This window comes from Lepus europaeus, chromosome 13, assembly GCF_033115175.1.
Source record: "Lepus europaeus isolate LE1 chromosome 13, mLepTim1.pri, whole genome shotgun sequence".
In the NCBI taxonomy this organism is placed as follows: Eukaryota; Metazoa; Chordata; class Mammalia; order Lagomorpha; family Leporidae; genus Lepus; species Lepus europaeus.
This window is the reverse complement of record NC_084839.1, coordinates 69,271,415-69,299,197: the sequence shown is the minus strand read 5'-3', so window position 1 is coordinate 69,299,197 and position 27,783 is coordinate 69,271,415. Positions and strand designations below refer to the sequence as shown.

General features: G+C 45.3%; 1 protein-coding gene across 1 annotated transcript; it reads right to left on the bottom strand.

Annotated features, from left to right (window-relative positions):
* Positions 1 to 2,308: 2,308 nt before the first annotated feature.
* On the bottom strand, positions 2,309 to 12,381 carry LOC133772367 (uncharacterized protein C2orf78-like). The gene is made up of 4 exons (XM_062208854.1): positions 12,299 to 12,381; positions 7,952 to 8,028; positions 4,943 to 5,692; positions 2,309 to 4,215 (listed from the first exon to the last, which is right to left on the bottom strand). The coding sequence occupies exons 1-4, from the start codon at positions 12,379 to 12,381 to the stop codon at positions 2,309 to 2,311; spliced, it is 2,817 nt and encodes a 938-aa protein (XP_062064838.1).
* Positions 12,382 to 27,783: the final 15,402 nt, after the last annotated feature.

The following is a 27,783-nucleotide window of genomic DNA, read 5'->3' as shown; positions in this document are numbered from 1 at the left end:
GGGGTTAACGCCCTGGCCTGAAGCACTGGCATCCCATATGGGCACCGGTATGAGGCCCAGCTGCTCCACTTCTAATCCCACTCTCTCTATGGCCTAGGAAAGCAGTGGAAGATGGCCCAAGTTCTTGGACCCCTGCACCCACATGGGAGACCTGGAAGAAGCTCCTGGCTCCTGGCTCCTGATTGGCGCAGCTCTGGCCGGTGCAGCCAATTGGGGAGTGAACCAACAGATGGAAGACCTCTCTCTCTCTCTCTCTGCCTCTCCTTCTCTCTTTTTCTGTAACTTTGACTTTCAAATAAATAATCTTTTTTTAAAAAAGTAGTGCTTAATGTAAATGTGAGGAATGAGGTTTATTTTAGACATGTTTTCTTCTTAACCTGATAGTTATGTGAGTTATATAATTTATTTCCTAATAATTAAAAGCCTTTTTTTAAAAGATTTATTTTATTTGAAGGGCAGAGTTAAAGAGAGGCATAGGAAGAGAGAGAGAGAGAGAGAGAGAGATCTTCCATCCACTGTTTCACTCCCCAAATGGCTGCAACAGTTGGAGCAGGGCAGATCAGAAGCCAGGAGCCTGGAGCTTCTCCCACTCCTTTTCCAATACATAAGCAGAGAGCTGAGGAAGAAGAGCAGCCGGGAAAAGAATCTGCACCATATGGGATGCTGGCACTGCAGGCAGAGGCTTAGCCTACTATCCCACAGTGCTGGCCCCTCAAAAAATAATTTAAAAAATTTTAATTACAGGCCCAGCACTGTGGCCCTGTGAGTTAAAGACCCTGCCTGCAGAGCCAGGATCCCATATGGGTCCCGGCTGCCATATTTCCAATCCAGCTACCTGCTGATGTGCCTGGAAAAGCAGCAGAAGATGGCCCAAGCACTTAGGCCCCTGCATCTACCTGGGAGACCCGGAGGAAGCTCCTGGCTCCTGGCTTCAGATCGGCCCTACTCTGGCTGTTGTGGCCATTTGGGGAGTGAACCAGCAGATGGAAGCCAGGAGCCAGGAGCGAACACCATCTCGCCTCTTTCCCTTCCCGGCCCTGCCTGCATGGTCCTTTCTTTCCCGGGCCATCCCCCCTAACCCCGGCCTCGCTCCCCTCACCTCGCTCCCACCGCCCCCTCTCCCACCTTCCCACCGCCAATGCCTCCAGGCCCCACCCGGAGCGCCTCCTTCCCGTGGGCGTGGGCGCCTGCGTGTTGGGGCTGAAGGGCGACCCCTTGCGCAGGCGCTTCCACCCGGTGGAAATGGCCGCCATGGCTCTCTCGCGCTCTTCAGTTAATGGTGATGGGGCAACCTGGAGACACATGGCCAAGTTGCAGGAGAAAGCCCCAGCAGGCTCCTCACCTAAACGTTTAGCCCCTCTGGGAGTCTGATGTCGTCTGATTGGGTTGCTGTTCTCTGAAAGTCCCGTCGGCCGCCTACAGGCACTTGCATACCCCAAGGACTCTACTGCCCCTAGGCCTCAGTTGAGGCCATGCTCCTGGCATGCAGGGTGACCCAGCCCATTGCTGTCCCTCGTCGTAAAAGTGCAGTGGACACTGATGCTGGCCTTGTGTCGCTGTGAAGGTAAACTGAGGTAGGGCGTCATACTGGCCTGGTACACAGGTGTTGAGTAGATGTTGGCTTGCATCCAGGGCCTGTCCTGGGTGGGCCTCTGCTGCTGCAGGTCCCTCAGCCCCAGGGATCAGCTGCCGGTGGGATACCTGTGAGCTGCTGCCCTCCCCTGGTGGATTCCCCCTGTGTTTTGTATTCACTTTCTCTCCAACAAGCTTATTGGAGGTGAGTCCTGAATCTTAATTTTGTAAATACCTATGTGGTAGGTCATGGGTCATAGGCTGTTCTTAGGAGAGATCTGTTTAGTGTCTTCTGGTCTAGCCACATTCATCTATTCTCATTGTCAACTTCATCCAAATTTTATTGGTTTTTAGTACTAACTTCAGATTCAGTGTCTTAACTTCTGCCATTTTCCACATTCCTAGTTCTCTTAATAAGCCCATACATCTTCCTCCTCTTGGCTTTATTAATCTGGGTCACTCTCCTTCCTCTTTTCTCAGTTCTTCCTTTTTTTCCTCCAATTTTCCCTTCCAACCTTGAAATTATTCTTTCTAATGCAGCCTCTCAGCTCCACCACCACCAAAGAAAAACCATAATTAACAGCATCTCAACACTCAAACGATTTCTTTATTACTCATCTATTATCTCTATTACATTTATTTCATTTTATTAATGCTTTAAAATATATCAAAGTAGAGAAATTTATAGGTATGTATATGTGGTAAACTAAACTGGTACCAGCAGTGTTAGTAGCTCTTACATTGCATAGCCGTAGTATCGAGAGATAGCCATCTCCTTTTCCCTCTCGATGAAAAACTGCAGTTTCCCCATAGAGGTGTATTTGGCAGCATTCTCACGCTGCTGTTGAGCCCGCCTCTTCATAGCCTCTCGCTCTGGCCTCTGTTCTTCTGTGATGGGATTTGACACTACAGGCCCAAGAATATCAGGTTTCCTCCATGGAATTGGTTGGCGGCTGAAATCTTGGATTAGAAATGGGTTTTGAGGGTTGGGTGGTGACTGGAGCTTGGCCACAGCAGCAGAAACAGGCTCCCACTTGAGAGAAGTGTAAGATGACTTGTTAGGTGCAGGCCTAGAGACAGCAGATGGAGGGATACTAGGCCGGGTAGGGTGCATCCAACCGGGTCGAGTTGAAATTGGCCGAGCTGGTCTGGCAGGATCTATGGAAGCTGTGTTGGCAGGAGCTGGTTGGGGTGGGTTGACTGTAGTAGGTTGAGCCTGATTAGTAGAAGCAGGCCGGGCAGGGTTCCCCAGAGTGGGCCTGTGTGAGGCAAGAGACTGTGGCCTCCGAGGAACAGGTCGAGGTTGAGGCTTACTGACATTGGGGAACGGCAGAGGTATCAACTTCACCTTTCCAGGTGGTGGCAGGTCATACACGGATGGAGATGCGTACCCTTTGTCAGCTTCACCATCCAGTTTCTGGGCACTGACTTGTGCTTTTTCAGGACCTGTACCCTGCTGTGGGGTTTTCAGCAATGGTTTGAGAGCTGAGGATGCACAGCGGTCTTTGATGTTGCTTGGATTTCCCAGGTTCCGGTAGGACGAGAGGCCAGTTTTCTTATCGCTCTTCTTCCCCAGCGCATGGAAAACCTGCACAGACTCTAGCATGTGCATGCCTAGGCAGCTTCTAGGTTTTTTGAAGCTCTCTTGGGTAAGCTCAGGTGGATTTCTCTTCCTCTTAGTCTTGGGGACGGATGGTTTATTTTCGGCCTTGACTTTGCTCCCTGACTGCTTGCTCTCTTCAGCTTTCTTAGGGTCGTTTTCTTTGGTTCTTTTTGTCTTGTCCTGCCCGTGGCCCTTGGATATCCTGGACCTGCTGGATGCAGCTTTCTGAGGTTTGCTGTTAGGTTGTTGGGTCACATTCGCAGGATCCCTGTCACTGGCTGCAGCCCTGCAAGCGACCACTTCTCCCTCTAACGGGATCTCTGGGTCCTTTGGCTGGATTTGGGGAGCACCACTGATAGCCTCGGTGGCTTCATGCTTGTTCATCCTGACTTCTTCAGAAAGACACTTTATGTCATTGGAACTGTCCTGCACCTGAGTCCCTTGGATGTCTCCAGTATCTGTGGCATTGATTGCCTTGGGACCATTGGGTTGGTCAAGATCTTCCAAGGAACTGAAGATCTGGGGAAGGCAGATCTCCTCCACCAGTGTGGTAATGTCTGCAAAGCCATTGCTAGCCTCACTCCCATCTTCCAGTAACCCTTGATCGTCAAGACTGAAGTTATTCTTTTCCAGATTGACATTTGTAGGACCAGGCTGCTCCTCTTCACAAATACGAGCATCAGTGCAAGCCAGAAGATGATAAATATCTGGTATTTCCAAAGGAAGCACTGGAAAATCTTGGTTTTCTGCTGGGTCCTGGAAGGTATCCAGTGGCTTTGAAAGCTTGGTTTTAATCCCATCCAAATTGATATTCTCGATTTGCTCCTGGCTTGGGGCTGGGGACAGTGCCAAGAGATTAGTAGGACTCTGCAATGGAGTTATTGAAATGTTCCCTAGCTCAGTTGGTGGGTCACTTTCAAGTATCTGGATATTTCTGATACTGCAGGACTTTGGGAATTCTGCAGTTTGTGGAAGACAAAATGTCTGGCTTAGAGGTTGGAATCCCAGAGAAGTCTCCATCCCCAGGGAATTTTCAATCACTGCAAAAGAATCACAGAAGAAATCAGTCCATGGTAAGAGAGATGCCCCCACTACACATCCGTGCAGCATTGAGCCTCTGTTCACGTGAGTAAGGCATTTCAACTAACTCTTCTCTGTTCCAGAGTTAGGCAGTGTCAGTTCTGTCAACTGATGTCATTATTTTTTTTGTTATCTCTTCATAGGGTTATTATGACAAATAAAAATAAAAGTAGTTTTAAAAGTGTGAAATGTTTTATAAAGCCTAGCACTTTAAATACAGGGTGTATTCATTCCTCTCTAGTATTCTGAGTTAGAATACCTTACATCATGGAGTAGACAAAGTAGAACTTTTTCTCATGACATATGTAAGCAAGGACAGAAGCTGGGCCTGTTATGTTTGGACGGGATCTCTGAACACAAAACCTGAAATCTGATATCAATAATAAGGAAACTAAAGCTATCACTGCCACACTAAGAACTTGACAGACTATAGCAAGGAAGAATGGGAAGTGATGTGATGGTTTAGGGAGACTGATCAGCTAGGTGGTAAAGAGTGTAGCATCCCTCAGTATGATCTTGGGCTTCTCTTGCGTGTAGCATAGACTTCCCATCTAGATTAAGTGTTCCTCTACAGAGTTCAAAAGGGAGAGCACTGAGCAAGGGTAATGGTTGAAGAGCCACCACTCTCGCTGCAGAGTTGATGTGCTTTTGACCTTATTCCTTTCCTGCCTAATTGTTTGCACTCACCTTGGAAACTTGTTCCTGTGATGGGTTGAGCAGGCACATTGTAGTAGATTCCAGAGGTTGAGGCTGGTGGTGGGGCATCTGTGGGCTGAATCCTTTTGAGCACCATCACCATTTCTGGTTGAGGGGCAGACGCCACACTTCCCATGTATGTCACAGGGCCGTAGGATTGCAGACAGGGGCCAAGTTCTCCAGAGAGCACTTGCCCTGCTGTGCCTTGATTGTAGTAGTAGACCTGGCTTCCTTCTCCATATGGAAGGGACAGGCAGTTTCCCTGATTTGGAATCTGAGTTGCTGTGCCCTGATTCAGTGATGGATACAGAGGGACCATGGTATTGGTACCTGAAGTTTTGTTATATTGGGCTGTCATAGCCATGGAAGAAACACCAGTGTCCTGGTCAATGACAGTTACAGTGAAGTCCTCGAGCGACGAGGACTTCTTTGCAGTGCGTCCTGTGATATTCCATTCAGAAATACCTGAGTAGGAGGCAGCAGAAGTGGAGCTCTGGCTCTGGCCAGGAACTCCAGACAGCAGAGTTGTGTTAGAATGTTGGCAAAGGTAGGCACTCCCCATGAGTGGCTGGAAAGAGGTGGCAGCGGCTGATGGCAGTAGCCAAGCCGAACTGACAGTTGGGGCAGACACTCTGGAGAAGTCGCAGATGCTTCCTGGTAGGGAAGTCGCAGTGCCTAGCGTGGGAATAGAGAGCTGCAGGGAATTTGCAGTCCCAAGTAGGGATGGATTTTGGAAATTTTCTGTAGGAAACAAGAGCGAGGTGGGAAAATAGATTAGATTGATGAAATCTTAAAGTTATCTTAAGATTATTGTCATCAGAAAACATCTCATACCAATAGTCTTAGACAGGAAATTCAGACAGTCATGATAGGCTCTATGTCCTAGAGCTGTTTTCTACCATTATGATGCAGTTTGTTTATTGTGGATTGATGTACAGGTGTGGGGCAGATTCAGCATTAATCATTGCCTAGACTGAAGCCAGCTTCTCCCTGCCCTTCTTCCCTTGAACCTGCCCCCCAGGTTTGACTCCTAAGGACTTCCTGGAGGTGAAGCATTGTAGAACCAGGAGGTCTCTGGAGAACTTCTAACACTCTCATTTCACAAGCGAGGAAAGTGAGGCTCCTCGAGATCAGATTGACTTACTGGAGTTCTCCCATTGTGTTAGGGTTACTTCCAGGTTACAGAACCAACTCCCATTTCAGGACTCTGCAGATAAATACCTGAGCCTGGGAGAAGTGGAATTTGGAATGCAGGCGTTTTTGGGTCCTTTGAAGAGTGGTTTCTTTGCAGACAGTACAGTAGTGACCATTGTCATCTTTGGTGCATTGTTTTGTTTGTGCAGGGCACCTGCCATTGCCTAGAGTCCACAGATAACCTAGTCCAGCTGGTGTTCAAGGGTCATGCTCTGTCCTCTTCAAGCCTGCCCTCTGACCCCAGGTCAGAAAGACCCTCTAAGAGTGATTATAGTCGTAACAGCGATAATGAATACATGAAAAAAAATGCAATTTTTAATGTGATTTATGTTGATGAAGATATAGTAAGTTCTGGAAGGACAGATGAAAATCCTAAAAACTTATGACAGAACTGAAAAGAATATAAGGATAATTCAAAAAGTGCATGGAATTGAGATGAAAAGATTACTTTGGTGCAAAATATTTTGAAATATGTGCGTATGAAGGGTCTTGAATAAATTCATGGTAATGTATGCCATTAAGAAACTATGTATGGGGCTGGAGCCGCGGCTCACTAGGCTAATCCTCTGCCTGTGGTGCCGGCATCCTGGGTTCTAGTCCCAGTTGGGGCACCGGATTCTATCCCGGTCACTCCTCTTCCTGTCCAACTCTCTGTTGTGGCCCGGGAGTGTAGTGGAGGATGGCCCAAGTCTTTGGGCCCTGCACCTGCATGGGAGACCAGGAGAAGCACCTGGCTCCTGGCTTCGGATCGCGCGATGCGCTGGCCACAGCGGCCATTGGGGGGTGAACCAACTAAAAAGAAGACCTTTCTCTCTCTGTCTCTCACTGTCCACTCTGCCTGTCAAAATTAAAACAAAAACAAAAACAAACAAACAAAGCTATGTATGGATGTTAAATATTTCTGTCACCATAGTAACTTAGTGTTTATAGGAACTATTTGAAATGCCCTTATATGTAGATATTAATGAGAATTGGAGTATATGACAAACAGCAAGGAATAGTAGATTACCACATGGTTCTGTCATCAAACCTGCAATATTATGCAAGTGAATATTGAAATGTTTTTGGAGGGAGACTATTAGTATTAAAAAATCTTAGTATATATAGTTAATTTTCTATATGTCCTGGATGTTTTTCCCTCTATTTCTGTTGAAACAAGCACTCTCAAGTGGTCTCTGGTTTCATTTTCTGTGTGCATACCCTTTAAGATTCAATATTAGAAAAGAATGGGAAGGGGCTGGCACCATGGCTCACATGGTTAACCCTCGGCCTGTGGCATCAGCATCACAAATTGGTGCTGGGTTCTAGTCCCGGATGTTCCTTTTCCAGTCCAGCTCTCTGCTGTGGCTTGGGAGGGTAGTGGAGGATTTTTCCAAGCACTTGGGCTCCTGCACCCACATGGGAGACCAGGAAGAAGCACCTGGCTCCTGGCTTCAGATCGGCATAGCTCTGGCCGTAGCGGCCATTTGCGGAGTGAACCAATGGAAGGTAGACCTTTCCTCTCTGTCTCTCTCTCTCTCTCACTGTCTAATTCTATCTTTCAAATAAAAATAAATGGGAAGAGAGGGATTTGAGAGAATTAATTACTATCCTGATGTAGTAAATGAGGAAACAGGTTTTTTGGGAGAGTTGTGATTTGTCCAAAGTCACATAGCCAGTAACTGGTAAAGCCGAACTTGAAATTGAGTCTCCAGATTTCCAATCCAATACTTAACCCCATCGTTCCAAGCTGTTTGGACTGTATTACTAAGTTTATATGGAAAAAAAGACATCTAATGAAGAACTTTTAAAGGTTTCTTTCCTTACCTGACATGGTCAGAGAAGAGGAAATATCAACAGTAGATATGAAGGTTGAAGAGACGATACAGAGGATAACTGGCTGGCTGGTGCCAGCAAGCACATGTGTCCAGTATGGAGGTCACTGGCTACTGGTCACTTGCGATGTTCCAAATTTGTTTACAGACAGCTCCATGGAAACCCCAAGATTCCACCAGGTGGTAGCAGGTTTGGTAGGAGAATGATGTCACAAAACAGGCAGTTTAAAGGTCTGAGGTAGCCAATAGGAAGGTCAAGATTCCCAGTGAGGAGATTGGGTAGAGGGAATGGTGGACAGCTGTAGCGGCATCTTTAGCAGAGCTATGGCAGTTGAACTCTGGGATGGTGAAATCCTGTGAAGACAGACTTCCCCAGCCAACCAGCTGTTAACTGGGAAATCTTCTCAATGTTTCTCATACATGTTCATTAATGTAATCAATCAATGCTTACATTCTGTGTATTGTACTTAGTATCATACCCATTTGTACAGATTCCTGGGTTGGAGAGGAGGGAAGGGAAGTCCAGATTGAGTGGTTATGGTGCTTCTGAAAGGATCTAGTTGATCTGATTAGTGAACTCCCTGCAGCTTTTAAAGACTAAAGGATTGAACCAGAGTTCCTTTGCAACGTGGTTGAAGAGTGGAGTGAAGTTCACTGAGTGTGCCTTGTAGGGATAATGTGGTCCAAGGCTGTTCCCTGTGGTTTCTTCTCCGTGAGTCCTAAGTTGTTTGGGCTTAGATGGGCCAAGTTGGACTTGCATCTTTCTTTCTCCCTTTCGTCTTAGCCATTGTGTCTGGAACAAGACTTCTACTTGTGGTCCTACATTTACAAATGTTACGTGTTGTCAACTTGCAGAAGCAGGGGTCTTTTGGAAACAAGTACTAGAGGACAGTGACTGCCAGCCTGCCTTCTCCTAGCTAAAGGTAGTGATTTTTTGCCTATGGTTTGCTGCCTCTGGTTCCTTGAGCCATGAAGGCATGCTGGCATTCTGTTCCTTTGTATCTGAGAGGCATTTAGCATAACTTTTCTCAAATCAGCTAATGCAGTGTGACAGTTACTGTAACCTCCTGCCCCTTATAAACAGCCACTATAGAATCTTGGACCTCTAGGGTTCTCTCTGTCTGCTATGTTTCAGTGCAAGGGCAGACAAAATGAAGAGGAGACTAGTTAAAGAAAGAAGACATTAATGAAGAATAGGGCACAAAGTGAGGGGACAGGAGACAAGAGGTATCTGTGCATTTTTGTGGTTTTTGTAAGAAACAGATTGGTATACTTTGGCTATATTTTGTATTAGGAGAAGAGATGATTCAATATATATATTTTAAATATAGCTGACGGGCTGGCAGTGAGTTACAGCGGGTTAAGCCACTGATTTCAATGCCTGCAACCCAAATCATAGTTTTGGTTCCACTCATAGCACCTCTGTTTCCAATCCATCTCTCCTCTAATGCTTCTTGGGATGCAGCAGGCTATGAGTCAAATACTCAGGTCCTTGACACTCAGATGGGAGACCTGGAAAGAGTTCTGAACCCCTGGCTTCAGCCTGGCCCAGCCCTTGCTGTTGTAGCTAGTTAGGGAGTGAACCAGTAGGTAGAAGATCTCTGTGTATTTCTCTCTCTCTTGCTCTGTCTTTCAAATAAGGTGAAAATAAGCTTTTAAATATTCATAGTGTATACTTGGTACACTAATAAACTGACCTTTAAGAATAATAAAATGTAGTTGTGGAGTATAGAAATCCTCATGAATTCTGTTCACTGAGGAGAATAATCTTAAATGTGTTTGCTGATATCATTTTATGTCCTGTTAACCTCATTCATGTCATCCATTAGCGCTTGCAGAATATAGATGTCTATTAAGGGTTCTAGTTGTTTTTCCAAGTGCTCTTTTTTCCTTATCTTTTTTTTTTTTTTAAGATTTATTCATTTTATTTGAAAGAGTTACAGAAATGGAGAGCCAAGGCAGAGAGAGAGGTCTTCCATCCACTAATTCACTCCCCAAATGGCCACAACAGCCAGGGCAGGCCAGGCCAAAGCCAGGAGACAGGAGTTTCCTCGGGGTCTCCCACGAGGATGCAGTGGCCCAAGGACTTGGGCCATCTTCTGCTGCTTTCTCAGTCGCATTAGCAGGGAGCTGGATTGGAAGTGGAGCAGCTGGGACTAGAACTGGTGCCCATATGGGATGGCAGAGCTCCAGAAGCAGCTTTGCTGCTGACTTACAGTGTCAGCCCCCTTGGCTTATTTTTTTCTAAATATTTATTTATTTATTTATTTGAAAGTCACAGAGAGAGGAGAGGCAGAGAGAGAGAGGTCTTCCACCTGTTAGTTCACTCCCCAATTGGCTACAATGGCCAAGCTGCACTGATCCAAAGCCAGGAGCCAGGAGCCTCTTCTGGGTGTCCCACATGGGTGCAGGGGCCCAAAGACTTGAATCATCTTCTACTGCTTTCGCAGACCAAAGCAGAGAGCTGGATCAGAAGTGGAACAGGTGGGTCTCGAACTATCACCCTTATGGGATGCCGGTGCTTCAGGCCAGGGCGTTAACCAGCTGCACCACAGCAAGGGCCCGTCCTCTTGTCTTATTTTTAAGGAAACCACCATTGTAAGACACATCACATGTTTTTATCGTATTGTAAGTATTCATTTATTTAATTGAAAGGCCCTGTGAATGAGGAAGAGAGGAAGAGAAGACAAAGACAGCAAGATATCTTAGATTCTCTGGTTCACACCCCAAATGGCTCAACAGCCACATCTGGAGCAGACTGCCACGTGGGTGGAAGGGACCCAGCACTTAGGCTTTCTGTTGCTTTCCCAGGTGCATTAGGAGGTAGCTGGATAGCAAGTGGAGCATAGAGAACTCTAACTGGCACTTGGATATTGTATGCTGGCACTGTAGGCAGCAGCTGAACCCAAGTGCCATAGGCTGGCTAGTTATACACACACACCTACACACACACAATTTTTCAAGTTTCTGCAATAGAATTTGTGCAATCATGAAAAGAAATACAGTACACAAAATATAACATGGACAATCCTTGAAATCATTATGCTAAGCAAGAGAATTCAATACCAAAGGCCATATATTGTACAGTTCTATGTATATGAACTATCTAGAAAGGCAAAGCCATAGAAATTGGATGGGGCCAGAGAGGGGAGGGCATGGGGAGTGACTACTAATGAGTGGAGAGTTTCTTTTTTCAGAGCTCAAATGTTATGGATTAGGGGCCGGCGCTGTGGCATATTGGGTAAAGCTGCCGCCTTCATTGCGGGCATCCCGTATGGGTTCTGGTTTGAGTACCGGCTGCTCCACTTCCAATCCAGCTCTCTGCTATGGCCTGGGAAAGCAGTAGAAGGTGGCTCAAGTCTTTGGGGCCTTGCACCCTTGTGGGATACCTGGAAGAAGCTCCTGGCTCCTGGCTTTGGATTGGTGCAGCTCCAGCCATTGCGACCAGCTGGGATTGAACCAGCGGATGGAAGACCTCTCTCTCTCTCTCTCTCTCCCTCTCTCTCTCTCTCTCTTCCTCTCTGCCTCTCCTTCTCTCTCTCTGTAACTCTGACTTTCATGAAAATAAATAAATCTTTAAAAAAATGTTATGGTATTGACGGTGATGATGGTTGTACAATCCATGAATATACCAAATGCCATGAATCACACACTTTTAAGTGGTGAATTTTGTTCTGTTAATCAATCTCTAAAGATAATTTTAATAACATGAATTATTAATTTTGCCAGAGTACGATACCCATGTTCCCCACCCCTTTTTGTTCCTGCCCACTCAGCATGTCCCCCCTCCTCCCATTGGTACCTCGAGGCCACACCCAAAATGCTCCGTTCTTGTGGACCTGTGATGTGGTTGTGGGCAACCTGGTGCGCACGCGCTGTCACCCTGTGGAAATGGCTGCCCCAAGCCTCAAATGCCACAGTTAATGGTGATGGGGCAATTGGAGACACCTGGCCAAGATGCAGGAGAAAGCCCCAGCAGGCTCCTCGCCTAAACGTTTAGCCCCTCTGGGAGTCTGATGTTGTCCGATTGGATGCTGTTTGCTTAAAGCCCTGTCAACAGCCTACAGGCACTTGCACACCCTGAGGACTCTACTGCCCCCAGTCCTCAGTTGAGGCCATGCTCCTGCATGCAGGGTGACCCAGCCCATTGCTGTCCCTCGTCGTAAAAGTGCAGTGGACACTGATGCTGGCCTTGTGTCATCGTGAAGGTAAACTGAGGAAGGGATGTGCTGGCCTGGTACACAGATGTTGAGTAGATGTTGGCTTGCATCCAGGGCCTGTCCTGGGTGGGCCTCTGCTGCTGTCCCTCAGCCCCAGGGATCAGCTGCCGGTGGGATACCTGTGAGCCCCAACCACTCCCTGGGATCGTTCCACTGTGTTTGGCCCACCTTTCCCTGCTGTGATGCTGTGGTAATCCAACATGTTGGAGACGTGTCCTGAATCTTAATTTCTAAATTACTGCTCTGGTAGTTTATGACACAAAGGCCAGCATTTACAAGAGATCTGTTTACAGTAGTTTTTAAAGATTTATTTATTTCTTTGAAATGCTTGAGGTACAGAGAGACAGACAGAATGATAGACAGAAGATCTTCCATCCTGTGGTTCACCTCTCAAATGGCCACAACAGCTAGAGTGTGCCAATCTGAAGTCAGGAGCCAGAAGTTTCTCCCAGGTCTCCCACCTGGGTATAGGGGCCCAAGTACTTGGGTCACCTTCCATTGCTTTCCCAGGCACATTAGCAGGGAGCTGTATGGGAAGTTTACCAGTTGGAACGTGAACTGGTACCCATATAGGATGCTGGTGCTGCAGGTGGTGGCTTAACCCACTGCGCCACAGCTCCAGGCCCTGTTTATATTTATATTTCTTCTGGTCTAGCCAGAGTCATTTGCTACCAGTGTTAAATTTATCCAATTTTTTTTTTCAGTCCTAAGCTCAGATTCCTTGTCTTCTGTCATTTCCCCTGTTTCTGAGTCTCTTAATAACCCATAATATTCTTCTCTTTTTGGCTTCCCTAATCTGGGTCCACACTCCTTCCTACTTTTTCAATTTTTATCCTTTTGCCTCCTATTCTCCAATCCAACTTTCATTTAATTTCATTCTCTTTTATTGTTTAAATTTGAAATTTATTTATTTATTTGAAAGGCAGAGATACAGAAAGGCAGAGTGAGAGAGAAAGCGAGAGTGAGAGTGAGAGCGAGAGCAAGAGATATCTTCCAACTGCTGAGAAACTTGTGACATGGCTACACTGGTTGGAGGCTGGTCCGAACCAAAGCAAAGAGTCAGGAGTTTTTCCCGGTCTCCCATGAGGGTGCAGGGGTCCAAACTTGGGCCATCTTCTGCTTCCCAAGGCCATAGCAGAGAGCTGGATCGGAAGTGGAACAGACGGGTCTCAAACTGGCATCCAGATGGGTTGCTGGTGCTGCAGGTGGTGGTTTTACCCACTACACCACGGCATCGGCACTTCATTTCATTCTTTGTAATGTAGGCATAGCCCCACCACCACCAAAACAAAACACACAATATAAAGGATTATTTGTTATTCGTTGTTATTTCTATGACATTTCTTTATTTCATTTTATTAATGCTTTAACTATATCAATAACTACAGAAATTTGTATCTATCTATATATGTGGAAGACCAATGTAGTAAAAATAGTCTAAGTAACACTTACAATGCATAGCCATAGTATCAAGAGAGCCATCTCTTTTTGACTGTGGTAGGTTGAGGCTTACTGACGTTGGGGAACGGCAGAGGTATCAACTTCACCTTTCCAGGTGGTGGCAGGTCATACACGGATGGAGATGCGTACCCTTTGTCAGCTTCACCATCCAGTTTCTGGGCACTGACTTGTGCTTTTTCAGGACCTGTACCCTGCTGTGGGGTTTTCAGCAATGGTTTGAGAGCTGAGGATGCACAGCGGTCTTTGATGTTGCTTGGATTTCCCAGGTTCCGGTAGGACGAGAGGCCAGTTTTCTTATCGCTCTTCTTCCCCAGCGCATGGAAAACCTGCACAGACTCTAGCATGTGCATGCCTAGGCAGCTTCTAGGTTTTTTGAAGCTCTCTTGGGTAAGCTCAGGTGGATTTCTCTTCCTCTTAGTCTTGGGGACGGATGGTTTATTTTCGGCCTTGACTTTGCTCCCTGACTGCTTGCTCTCTTCAGCTTTCTTAGGGTCGTTTTCTTTGGTTCTTTTTGTCTTGTCCTGCCCGTGGCCCTTGGATATCCTGGACCTGCTGGATGCAGCTTTCTGAGGTTTGCTGTTAGGTTGTTGGGTCACATTCGCAGGATCCCTGTCACTGGCTGCAGCCCTGCAAGCGACCACTTCTCCCTCTAACGGGATCTCTGGGTCCTTTGGCTGGATTTGGGGAGCACCACTGATAGCCTCGGTGGCTTCATGCTTGTTCATCCTGACTTTTTTGGAGAGACCCTTTATGTCATTGGAACTGTTCTGCACCTGAGTCCCTTGGATGTCTCCAGTACCTGTGGCAGTGCTGCCATGGGACCATTGAGTTGGTCAAGATCTTCCAAAGAACTGAAGATCTGAGGAAGGCAGATCTCCTCCACCAGTGTGGTAATGTCTGCAAAGCCACTGCTGGCCTCAGGCCCATCTTCAGGTAACCCTTGATCCTCATGACTGAAGTTATTCTTATCCAGATTGACATTTGTAGGACCAGGCTGCTCCTCTTCACCAACAACAGCATCAGTGCAAGCCAGAAGATGATGAATATCAGGGATTTCCAAAGGGAACAGTGGAAGATCTTGGTTTTATTCTGAGCTCTTGAAGGCATCCAGCGACTTTGAAAGCTTGGCTTTAAGTTCACCCAAATTATCACTCGCTATTTGCTCCTGATTCAGTTCCTGGGGACTGTGCAGAAATTAAGAGGACTTTGCACTGTAACTATGATCGAAATATCTCCTAGCTCAGTTGGTGGGTCACTGTCAAGTATCTGCATATTTCTGCTACTGCAGGACTTGGGAAATTTTGCAGTGTTTAGCAAAGTTTCTGGCTTGGAGGTTGGAATCCCAGAGAAGTCTCCATCCCCAGGGAATTTTCATCACTGCAAAAGAATCAAGGAAGAAGTCAGTCTGTGGTAAGCCAGCAGCTGTGTTACACATCAGTGCAGTATCAGGCCCCTTTTATGTGAACCATGCACTTCAACTAGCTAGCTCTCCCTAAGGACCATGGACAGAGAGTTAGGCAGTGACTATTCTAGATTTTTTTTTCTCTTCATGGAGTTGTTACATCAAATAAAAAGAAAAACATGAAATGTTTTAGAGTCTAGCATTCTCATATAGGATCTTTTCATTTCTGTCCCTTCCCAGAGAGAATATGAAAACCTCACACCATGGACTAGGAGTGGGTGGAGCTCTTCCTCATGAACTATATGAGCAAGTACAGATGTGGGCCAGTTTTCTTGGACAGGGTCTCTGAAGATAGGATCAGAAATCCTGGTGTCAATTAAGTAAACTGAAACTCTAACTACCACTTAAGAACTCTAGAGTGCCTTATGAAGAGACTAAAGCAAGGGAGAACAGGAAGTGATGTCTGGTTTAGGAAGACTGATTGCTAGTATGTTCTTGGACTTCTCTTACATGTGGCATAGACTTCCATCTGTATTAGGTGTTCCTAGATAGAGTTTGCAAGTGGAGAGCACTGAGCAAGGGTAGTGGTTGAAGACCTACCACTGTCAGCTGCAGATGTGATCTGCTTTTGACCTTAGACCTTTGCGGCCATTTTATTTGCTCTCACCTTGAGTATTCATTCCTGTCATGGGTTGTGCAGGCACAAGAGCTGTAGATTGCAGAGGACAAGGCTGGTGGCAGGACATTTGTGGGCTGAATCTCCTTTATACCCATCACCAAATCTTGGTGAGGGGCAGAAGCTGCACTTCCTGTGTATGTCACAGGAAGAGACATAGGATTGCAGGAAGGGGCCTCGTTTTCTGGACTACAGAGGCCCTGCCCTCCTGTGACTGTAGTAATAGATCTGGATTCCTTCCTGGTATGGAAGTGACAGGCTGTGTCCCTGATCTGAGATCTGAAATGACGGCTCCTCACAAGTGATGGGAAAAAGGGACCATATTATTGATACCTGAAATATTGTCATATTGGGCTGTCATACACATGGAAGAAACACCTGTCTCATGGTCACTGATAGTTATACAAAAGTCCCTGTGTGACAAAGACTTCTTTGCAGTGTGTCCTGTGATATTCCATTCAGAAATACCGGGGTAGGAGGCAGCAGAAGTGGAGATCAGGCTCTGGCGAGTAACTCCAGATACATAGTTGTATTAAAAGGTTGGTAAAATGTAGGTAGTACCCATGAGTGGCTGGAAAGAGGTGGCAGTGGCTGATGCCAGTAGCCAAGCTGAACTGACAGTTGGAGCAGTTACCCTGGAGAAGTTGCAGACGCTTCCTGGTAGGGAAGCTGCACTGCTTACCATAGGAATAGAGAGCTGCAGGGAATTTGATGGATTTTGGAAACTTTCTGTAGGAAACAAGAGAGAAGTTGGAAAATAGATGAATTTGTTGAAGTTGTATCATTATCTCAGTATTATTGATACCAGAGAGAGTCTAACACCAGTATTCCCTCAGTTGCCAAGAAGCAAACAGTTCATGCTAGGCTGTAAGTGCCAGAGCAGTTTTCTGCCCTTATGCTGCACTTTGTTTATTCTGGATTTTTCTACAGATTGAGGAAGACTCAAGTCATATATCATTGCCTAGACTAGAAGCCACCTTCTCCCTGCCCTGTCTTTCCCTTGAGCCTGCCCCCCAGGTTTGACTCCTAAGGACTAAGGTTTGACTCCTGGAGGAGAATCCAAGAAGTAATGAGTTACATTTACAAAGTAAATCTGAGATGACTTTTTTTCTTTAAAAAAAAATCACTTGGTGCAAACATTGTGGCATAGCAGATAAGGCTGCTGACACCCCGTATGGGCAACTGGTTCATGTCCCTTCTGTTCCACTTCTGTTCCACTTCTGATCGAACTCTCTGATAATGGCCTGGGAAATCAGCAGATATGGTTCAAGTGTTTGGGCCCCTGTAGCCCATGTGGGAGACTGGGATGAAGCTCCTGGCTACTGGCTTCTGCCTACTCCAGCCCTGGCTGTTGGTGACCATCTGAGGAGTGAACCAGTTGATGGAAAATTTCTCTCTCTCTGTCTCTTCCTCTCTCTATGGGACTCTGACTTTCAAATAATAAACAAGCATTTTTTTAAAAAAAGACATAATTACTTTGCCCTGCACAGTAACTTTGTGCCCCTCAGTCATGAGGGACAGTTTCATCCCTCCATTGGCATGGGATTGGCCCGATGAAAGATAATGCTGAGGATTCTCCACTGTCAGTAGAAACAGACTTACAGTGTGAAAGGAGCATGAACTAGAGTACTGAAAATCCCTTTTCCCCAGCCCCCTAGATAACTGCTTAACTGAAGAATCTTGTTTTGAGGATGTATTAGCTCTGATACCCATTTCTCACATTCATTTTGAAAAATTTGAGTGTCATCTGTGTTCAAAAGGCAGTGGAAAACAAAACCAACCAAGTGAATGTGATTTTTTTTTTTTTTTTTTTTTTTTGGACAGGCAGAGTGGATGGTGAGAGAGAGAGAGAGAGAGAGAGAGAAAGGTCTTCCTTTGCCGTTGCCGTTGATTCACCCTCCAATGGCCGCCGTGGCCGGCGCACTGCACTGATCCTGAAGGCAGGAGCCAGGTGCTTCTCCTGGTCTCCCATGGGGTGCAGGGCCCAAGCACTTGGGCCATCCTCCACTGCATTCCCTGGCCATAGCAGAGAGCTGGCCTGGAAGAGGGGCAACCGGGACAGAATCCGGTGCCCCGACCGGGACTAGAACCCGGTGTGCCGGCGCCGCAAGGTGGAGGATTAGCCTATTGAGCGGCGGCGCCAGCCTCAGCTCTTCTTTCTTTACGAAATACTCTATGCTCACGAGCTCTTTAGTTCTTACGTTTTCTTGGCCATCATTTTTCTTTCCTGCCTCTTCCCAGTTGCTGTTGTCCCAAACTCCCTCTCCCCAGATATCTGCCTCTGCACAGCATAGGCCTCCCCCTCCTCTCTCTTGATTTTCTATTTTAGTCTAATGTAGATAGGAAACTCCAAAATATGTGACTATTACTTTGTGAGCAGCATTAACTTGAAATGCTAAAGTTGAAATATTATTGGAGCGGGACTATTGAACACCTTGATATCTATTGCTAGTTTTCTATGCCTTCCAAACTTTTGCCTTTTGTCTTGACAAAATGTCTTTAATTTAATTTTCTATATGAGTATCGGTAAGGATTCAATATAGAAAGGAAAAGGAGCAGAGAGAATAACCAATCTAGTATCCTAATGTAGCAAACGAGACAGCAGATTTTCTGGGTAATGGTTTGTCCACAGTCATATAGCTAGTAACCGTCAAACCAAACCTGGAACTAAGTCTCCAGACTTCTAGTTTGGCACTTTCTCTCATCAGTAGTAGAGTTTTGACTCTACTGCTTTAGTCAAGAATCTTGTTTTGAGGAAATCTTAGGCCTACTGAGTTTAGGCATAAAAATATCTCATGGGCCAGTGCCGTGGATCAACATGCTAATCCTCCACCTTGCGGCGCCAGCACACCGGGTTCTAGTCCCGGTCAGGTCGCTGGATTCTGTCCCGGTTGCCCCACTTCCAGGCCAGCTCTCTGCTGTGGCCCGGGAGTGCAGTGGAGGATGGCCCAAGTGCTTGGGCCCTGCACCCCATGGGAGACCAGGAGGAAGCACCTGGCTCCTGCCTTTGGATCAGTGTGGTACGCTGGCCACAGCGCGACGGCCGCGGGGGCCATTGGAGGGTGAACCAACGGCAAAAGGAAGACATTTGTCTCTGTCTCTTTCTCTCACTGTCCACTCTGCCTGTCAAAAAAAAAAAGAAAACATCTCATGAAGAATGTTCAAAAGTTTCTTTCCTTACCTGACATGGTCAGAGAAGAACAAACTTCAACTGAGAAATAAAGGTGAGGAACTGATACTAGAAGGATGTCAGAGTGACTAGTGTCAAAGATCACATCTGTCCAGCATGAAGCTCACTGGCCACTGGTCACTAGCCATTGCTCCTAGGTCACTTGTGTGATGATCCACATGTATTTACAGATAACTATGAGGAAACCCCAAGATTCTACCAGGTAGGTAAGAATGATGTCACAAAGCAGGCAAGTTATAGGTCTGAGATAGCCAAAAGGGAGGTCAAATTCCCAATAAGAAGAGGAGCAGGAGGTGGACAGCCGAGGCAGCATCTTTAACAGAGCTATGGCAATTGAGCTCTGGGAAGGTGAAATCCTGTAAAGACAGACTTCCCCAGCCATCCAGCTCTTACCTTAGGCAGATCTCAATGTTTCTGATACATGTTAATGGATATGATTGGCTAATATTTATATTTTGTATATTATATTTGGTATCCTATAATATTGTTCACATTTATAAGGTTCTTGCCTTGGCAGAGAAGGAAAGGGAAGCTCAGGTGGAGTAATTACAGTTCTACTGAAACCGTGTCATTGATGTGATTCGTGAGCTCCCTGCAGCTTTTAAAACCAAAGGAAGGAATCAGAGAGCTCGTTTTGCAGCTTGGCTGAAGAGCAGAGTGAAGTTCCTTGAGTGTACCTTGAAGGGATATTGTGGTTCAAGGCTGTTCCCTCGTGCTTTCTTCTCCATGAATCCTAACTTGCTTGGGCTGGGATGGGCTGAGTTAGACCTCATCTTTCTTCCACTCTCCTTTCTCCCTTTCATCTTAGCCATTGCTTCTAGGAAAAGTCTCGATCTTGTGCTCTTTTTTTATTTTAAAAAAGAAGACTTATTAATTTGAAAGTGTTACAGAGAGTGAGCAGGAGCCAGGGGTTTCATCTGGGTCTCCCACAAGGGTGCAGGGCCATCTTGTGCTGCTTGCCCAGGCACATTAGCAGGGACCTGGATTGGAAGTGGAGCAGTCGGGAATTGAACTGGCACCCATATGGAATGCTGGCATTGGAGACTTAAGCTTCAGCCATAAATACACAGTACTGCCCCAATCTTGTGTTCTTACACTGATGAATGTTACTTGCCTTCACTTTGCAGAAGCAGTGGTCTTGTTTTGGAAGCAAACACTGGAGAGTAGGATGATACTGTTGACTGCCAGCCATGCTTTTCTTCAGCATGGGTAGTGGTTCTTTTTTTTTTTTTTTTTAAGATTTATTTTATTTATTTGAAAGACAGAGTTACAAAGCGAGGTAGAGACAGAGACAGAGGTCATCCTTATGCTGGTTCACTCAGCAGATGGCAACAACAGCCGGCGCTGCGCCGATCCAAAGCCATGAGCCAGGAGTTTCTTCCAGGTCTTCCCCATGAGTGCAGGGGCCCAAGGACTTGGGCCATCCTCCACTGTCTTCCCAGGCCACAGCAGAAAGCTGGATCAGAAGAGGAGCAGCTGGGACTGGAACCGGCGCCCATATGCGATGCCGGCGCTGCAGGTCTAGGCTTCAACCTGCTGCGCCACAGAACTGCCCTTAGGTAGTGATTCTTTTGCCCATGGCTTTCCACCTCTGGTTCTTTGAGCCATGAAGACATGCTGGCATCCTGTTCCTTTCTCCATGAAAGGCATTTAGCATACTTTCCCTCTTCTCCAACAAATTAATGCAGCCTGGCTGAACATGGTCTCCTCCCCTAGTATACCAACCACCACTAGTGAATCATGGACCTCTAGACTCCTGGCTTCAGCGTGGCCCAGCCCTGGCTGTTGCCATCCAGAGCATAGATGATCTCTCTGGATATGTCTATCTCTGGCTCTGCCTTTTATTTAAGAGGAAAATAAATAAGAATTTAAAATTTGTACCTTGTAGAATGTGGTATACTAATAAACTCATCTCTAAAAATAATAAAATGTAGCTGTAGAGTGTAGATGCTGCCATGAATTCCCTACCCGGAGAATAATTGTATTTTCTGTAGTATTTTGTTGTGTTATCACATTTTTTTCACAGATTGCTTTTAAAGGTTTTGAGTTTTCTACTTGTTCATTTTTCCTTTTCATATTTTTAAGGAATCCAACATTGTAATATATACCACATATTTTCATAATCATATCTCAGACATTTTTTAAAAGACAGAGCTGCAGAGAGATAAAGAGGGAGAAAGAGAGTGATGGAGCAAGTAAGAGTAACAGTGAGTTAACTTCCATCCTCTGGTTCACAAATGGCGTGAACAGGTAAAGCCTTTTCACATAGCAGGTAAAGCCACCACCTGCAGTGCTGGCAAACTATACGGGCGTTGGTTCGAGTGTCGTCTACTCCACTTCCCATCCAGCTCTCAGCTATGGCCTGGGAAAGCAGTAGAAAATTGCCCAAGTCCTTGGGCGCCTGCACCCATCTGGGAGACCTGTAAGAATCTCCTGGCTCCTTTTCAGATCAGCCCAGCTCTGACCACTGTGGTCATTTGGGGAGTGAACCAGCAAATGGAAGACTAACACTCAATCTCTCTCTCCCTCTACCTCTCCCTCTCCCTCTCCCTCTCTCTCTCCCTCTCTCTTTCCCTCTCCCTTTCCCTCTCTCCTACCCGCCCCTCCCTCCCTCCCTCCCTCCCTCTCTCTTCTTCTCTGTCACTCTGCCTTTCAAATAAGTAAATAAATCTTAAAAAAAGAAGAAGAACCAGATTGGGGGGAGGCTGAATGAAGTCAGGAACAACCATTGCATCTTTCAGTCCCTCATAGGTGGCAGGGGCCCACGAATTTGGTACATCTTCTGCTTTCCTAGCTGTATTAGCAAGGAGCACCCAGGCTTGGGCCAGCACTCCAATGCTGAATACCGGCATTGCAAGCAACAGCGTACCCACTAAACCAAAACGCTGTCGATTTATGCATCATTTTTCAAAGGCTCCTTAGCTATCGCAGCATTTTGTTATTTTTTACAATAGAATACCATGCAGTCATGGAAGGAAATGTAGTACATACCCCAGAATATTGATGTGCTTTGACAAGTTGTTAAGTGAGAGAACCCAGATACTTAAGGCCATATACTGTATGGTTCAGTTTCTATGAAATATCCAGAAAGGCAAATTCATAGAGATTTGGATGGGGCCAGGTGGCAGAGGGAATGGGGATTGATTGCATATGCATAGAGGGTTTATTTTTCAGATGACCAAAATGTTATGAAATAGACAGTCATGTTGGTTGCCCAATCTATGAGTGTACCACGTGGCATGAATTACAAACTTATAAGTGGTGAACTTTGTTATTATATGAATTAAAAACATTTCAAAAAATGTCAATGACTGATTTTGCCATGGTGACCAACCTGCATATCACCATCCCCGTTCCTTGCCCAATCTCTTTCATTGGTGCCATTCTCTTCCCACATGTGCCTTGAGGCTGCACCAGGAGTGCTCCTTCCTGTTCCTGTTTCTGTTCCTGTTCCTGAGGGTGCCTGCATGATGCAGCTGTGGGCTGAGCTCGTGTGCATGCATCTTCACCCTGTGAAATGGCCTCCCCAAGCTTGGCATCCTTTAATGGTGATGGTTCAACATGGAAGCACAGTCCAAGTTGGAGGAAGCCCTCGCAGGCCTTTCAACTTCATATCTGGCACCTCTGGAAGTCTGATGTCATCCAGCTGGATGCTGTTCCCCAAAAGCCAGGTTGGCCACCTACAGGCACTTGCAAACACCAACAACCCCACAGCTCCCTTGCCTCAGTTGAGACTGTGCTCCTGGCATGCAACGTGACCCAGCCCATTACGCTCCCTCAGTGGTAAAAGTAAAACTGATCCTGGCCTTGTGTGGTTTTGTAGGTAATTGGAGGTAGGGCATTGCGCTGTCCTGGTACATAGGTATTGTGTAAATGGTGACTTCTATACTGTGAGAAACAAGGAGTAACTTCAAAAAAATAGCACCAGCTTTGAGAGTAAGGTGAGAACAGATAGCAGCAGCCCAAGCCATTGGCAATAAAGCTGTGGGAAGAGCCTGGCATGAGTCCGGCTTGGAGCCCAGTGGGGGACAGTGTACCTGCCAACCTGGAGGGGAAAAGAGGGGGGCACGTTTCTCTCGCCACTACCCAGCACTAGAAACCTGAAACTGAGAGAGGGTGGGCTCCCTTTTGGACATACATAACAGCTGCTCCAGCCTGTGTCCGTGCACCCAGCAACCTGCTGAAAGGAGACTCCTGAGTCTGCTGGGAGAATTGACAGGGGGCTCGGAGCCCATGACTGTGGGAGCCTTGAGTGCTGGGATGGACTGTGAAAACACTGTGGCTGCATAGAGGGGCACAAGGTGTGGTTGGTTCTCAAAGCAGTCACTGTGGACAGCTCCCTGATTGCTTGGTGAGAGTCATGGCTGTGGGATCCGTGCTCACACAGAGGACTGCATGGGTTCTTTGGATGGTTCTTGTGGCAGTGTGGATGAATATTGCTAGCACCTGGGGCTAGTGCCTGGACATTGGTCTCCTTGGAGGAGAGGTAGTGAATGTGAGACTAGGCCAACAGAGATGGTCAAACTCTCCCCTCTGATTAAAAAAAAATTTAAAAAAGGAGATTTACTATTCCCAACTGGATGTCACCTTGGACACTCCCCTCATCCTGGAGCACTGAACACAGCTCCCGGACCACACCCAGCACATGCCTCTGCGTATTCACTGAAAGAGCAGACACTCCACAGACTCCACAGAGACATAGAGGAATAGTCCAAAGATAAAACCCATCGCAGGGAAAAGATTAAAAAAAAAAAAAAAAAAGCAACTTCCCAAATGCCTAAAGTAAATCAAGAAACAAGAATAAGGAAGACAACATGATGCCCTCAGAGGAACACAACAACACTTCAGAACTAGAATATGAAGATGAAGAGATTGAAGAAATGCCAGAAATGGAATTCAAACAATTGATCGTAGGATTACTTAAAACTAATCAGAAGCAAATCCATGAATTAAAGAAATCCGTACAAGACATGAATGAAATTTTTTTCCCAAGAAAATTGAGATTTTAAAGTGAAATATGTAAATTTAGAATTCAATCGATCAAATTAAAAATGCAGTGGAAAGCCTTAACAGACTCAGTGAGACAGAAGAAAGAATATCTGAGTTAGAAGGCAAATCTCTGGAAATTTTATTGTTAGACCGACCAAAATAAAAAAAAGAAGAAGAGAAGGAGAAGGAGAAGGAGAAATAGAAAACTAAAAAACAGTGTTGGAGGCTTATGGGATACTATGAAAAAAACCAACATAGGGATCTGAGGAGTTCCTGAAGGTGTGGAATGAGAGAATGGACTAGATAGTCTCTTTAGTGAAATAATTACAGAAAACTTGCCTGATTTGTACAAAGAAAGGGACATTTAAGTACAGGAAGCACACCTAACTCCTAATAAACTTGACCAGAAAAGATCTTCACCACGACACATTGTAATCAAACTCTTCCCAGTAAAATATAAAGAAAAGATTCTAAAATGTGCATGAGAGAAACTCCAGATTACTTTCAAAGGCTCTCCAATTACACTTTCAGCTGACGCCTCATCAGAAACCCTATAGGCCAGGTGAGAATGGCCAGATGTATCCCACGTCTTTAGTGAAAAAACTGTCAACCCAGAATACCGTACCCTGTGCAGCTCTCATTTAAAAATGAAGGTGAAATAAAGACCTTCCATAACAAACAGAAACTGAAAGAATTTGCCACTACTCGTCCAGCCTTGAAAAGATGCTTAAGGATATGCTACATACAGAATAACAGAAGCATGGTCATCACTATAAAAAAAGGTGAAGGCAGAAAATCTACAGTAAAATACAAAGGAAATCCAAAGTAAACAACAAGATTATTAATGGAAAGATGGCAGGGCCAGGTCATTACTTATCAATAGTCACTTTGAATGTAAATGGCCTCAACTCTCCAGTTAAAAGATACAGACTGGCTGAATGGATTAAAAAGATAAGGCCCACCTATTTTCTGCCTACAAGAAACACATCTCACCAACAAAGATACACACAGTCTGAAAGTGAACAAATGGAAGAAGATATTCTATGCCAATAGAAACCAAAAAAGAGCTGGTGTAGGCATCCTAACATCAGACAAAATAGGGAAAAAATTGTTAAAAGAGGCAAAGAAGGGAATGTAATGACTAGTGATCAGTTAAACAGGAAGATGTGACTATAATAAGTATATATTCACCTAATTACATGACATGTCGCTGTTTAAAAGAATGAAATGTTAATGGCTCTAAAGGGAAACATAGACTTCAATACAGTAGTAATGGGGGGCTTCAGAACCCCAGTTTCAGCAATAGATCAACCAGACAGAAAATCAGCGAGGAAACAATAGTGGTAACCTATACTACAGACCAAATGGATGTAGTTGATATCTACTGAGCTTTTCATCCTACAGTTGTAGAGTACACATTCTTCTCACCAGTGTACTAGGGTAGACCATCTGCCAGGCCATAAAGCAAATGTCAGCAAATTCAGAAAAATGGAAAGCATACCATGCATCTTCTCTCCACAATGGGTTGAAGCTGGAAATCAACAACTTAAGAATCTCTAGAACATATGAAAACACATGGAGACTGAACAACATGCTCCTGAATGAGCAGTGGGTCATAGAAGAAATCCAAAGAGAAATAAAAAAATTCTGGAAATGAATGAAGACAGCCATGCAGCATATCAAAACTTATGAGATATAGCAAAAGCAGTATTAAGAGGGAAGTTTATAGCAGTTGCTGCCTAAATGAGCTCTCAATGTATCTCAAGAACCTAGAAAAGGAACAGCAAATCCAATCCAAATTTAGTAGGAGAAAATAAAGAAATAAATTAGAGGAGAAAGAAACAAAACTGAAACAAAGAAATACAAAAGATCAGTGAAACAAAGAGCTGTTTTTTTTTCAAAAATAAACAAATTTGGTATACCATTGGACCAACTAAACAAAAAGAGAGATGACCCAAATAAACAAAATTAGAGAATAAAAAAGGAAAGGTTACAAGAGATACCACAGAAATAAAAAGAATAACCACAAATTACTAAAACAAGCTGTATGCCAACAAATTGGGAAACTTAGAAGAAATGAATAGACTTCCTGGACACATACAACCTACCTAAATTGAGCCAGGAAGACATAGAAAACCTAAAGACACCAAAAACAAAGATGGAAATTGAATCAGTAGTAAAGACACTCCCAACTAAGAAAAGCACAGAACCAGATGGCTTCAGGGCTGAGTTCTACCAGACATTTAAAGAACTAACTCCAATTCCTCTCAAGCTATTCCAAATAATTGAAAGGGAGGGAATCCTCCCAAACTCCTTCTATGCGGCCAGCATCACCTTAATTCCTAAACCTGAAAAAGATACAAGAGGGGAAGAGAACTACAGACCAATTTCCCTGATGAACATAGATGCAAAAATCCTCACAAAATACTAGCCAGTCATATCCAACAACACATCAGAAAGATCATTCACCTGGACCAAGTGGGATTTATCTCTGGTATGCAGGGATGGTTCAATATTCACAAATTAATCAATGTGACACATCACATTCACAAACTGAAGAACAGAAACCATGATGATCTCAATAGATGCAGTGAAAGCATTTGATAAAATACAACATCCTTTCATGATGAAAGTTTTAAACAAATTGGGTATAGAAGAACCATTCCTCCTGGTCTCCCATGGGGTGCAGGGCCCAAGGACTTGGGCCATCCTCCAATGCACTCCCTGGCCACAGCAGAGAGCTGGCCTGGAAGAGGGGCAACCGGGACAGAATCCGGCACCCCGACCGGGACTAGAACCCGGTGTGCCAGCGCCGCAAGGCGGAAGATTAGCCTATTGAGCCGCGATGGCCATCGGAGGGTAAACCAACGGCAAACGGAAGACCTTTCTCTCTGTCTCTCTCTCTCACTGTCCACTCTACCTGTCAAAAAACGAACAAGCAAACAAACAAACAAGAAGAACCATTCCTCAACACAATCAGGGCAATTTATGACAAACCCATGCCCAGCATCCTATTGAATGAGGAAAAGGTGGAAGCATTCTCACTAATATCCAGAACCAGCAAAGATGCCCACACTCACCATTGCTATTCAATGCAATCCTGGAAGTTTTAGCCAGAGCCATTAGGCAAGCAACCCGGTTTCTAGTCCCGGCTGGGGCATCGGATTCTTTCCCGGTGGTTCCTCTTCCAGTCCAGCTCTCAGCTGTGGCCTGGGAAGGCAGTGGAGGATGGTCCAAGTGCTTGGGCCCTGCACCCGCATGGAAGACCAGGAGGAAGCACCTGGCTCCTGTGTTCGGATCAGCGTGGCGAGCCATCTGCAGCACACTGGACATGCCGTCCATTTGTGGGGTGAACCAACAGAAGGGAGACCTTTCTCTCTGTCTCTCTCTCTCTCTCACTGTCTAAGTGCCTGTCGTCATTTGCAACAAAATGGATGTAATTGGAAAACATTATACTTTGTGAAATAACCAAGACTCAAAAGGACAACTAACGTATGTTCATTCTGATCTGTGGTAACTAATAGAACACCTAAAGGTCATCTATAGACGTATATTGACACTTTGAGATGCAATGATTTTGAACAACACTTGTCTCAACTGTTGTGAGACAAGTTTATTTTTTCATACTATTTGTTGACCTCTTTACTTAGTATAGAATAAATTTCATGTTTATGAAATTAATTGAAAATAGATCTAGGTAAAACATAAGAGTGGGAATAGGAGAGGGAAGAGAAAGAAGGGTGGGAGTGCGGTTGGAAGGGAGGGTATGAAGGGAAGTATCACTATGTGTTTGAAGTAGTATTTAGGAAATGCTTGAAGTTTGTATACCCTAAATAAAAGGTTTCTGGGGAAAAAAGAAAAGAAAAAAGGATGAAGTTTTATTGGC

Coding starts and splice junctions, on each gene's coding strand:
- LOC133772367 (XM_062208854.1), bottom strand. CDS start 12,381: ATGTTGGATTACCACAGCATCACAGCAGGGAAAGGTGGGCCAAACACA. Junction 8,029..12,298: donor GGAGTGGTTGGGGCTCACAG/GTATCCCACCGG, acceptor TGCTGGCACCAG/CCAGCCAGTTATCCTCTGTA. Junction 5,693..7,951: donor CTCTTCTCTGACCATGTCAG/GTAAGGAAAGAA, acceptor TGTTTCCTACAG/AAAATTTCCAAAATCCATCC.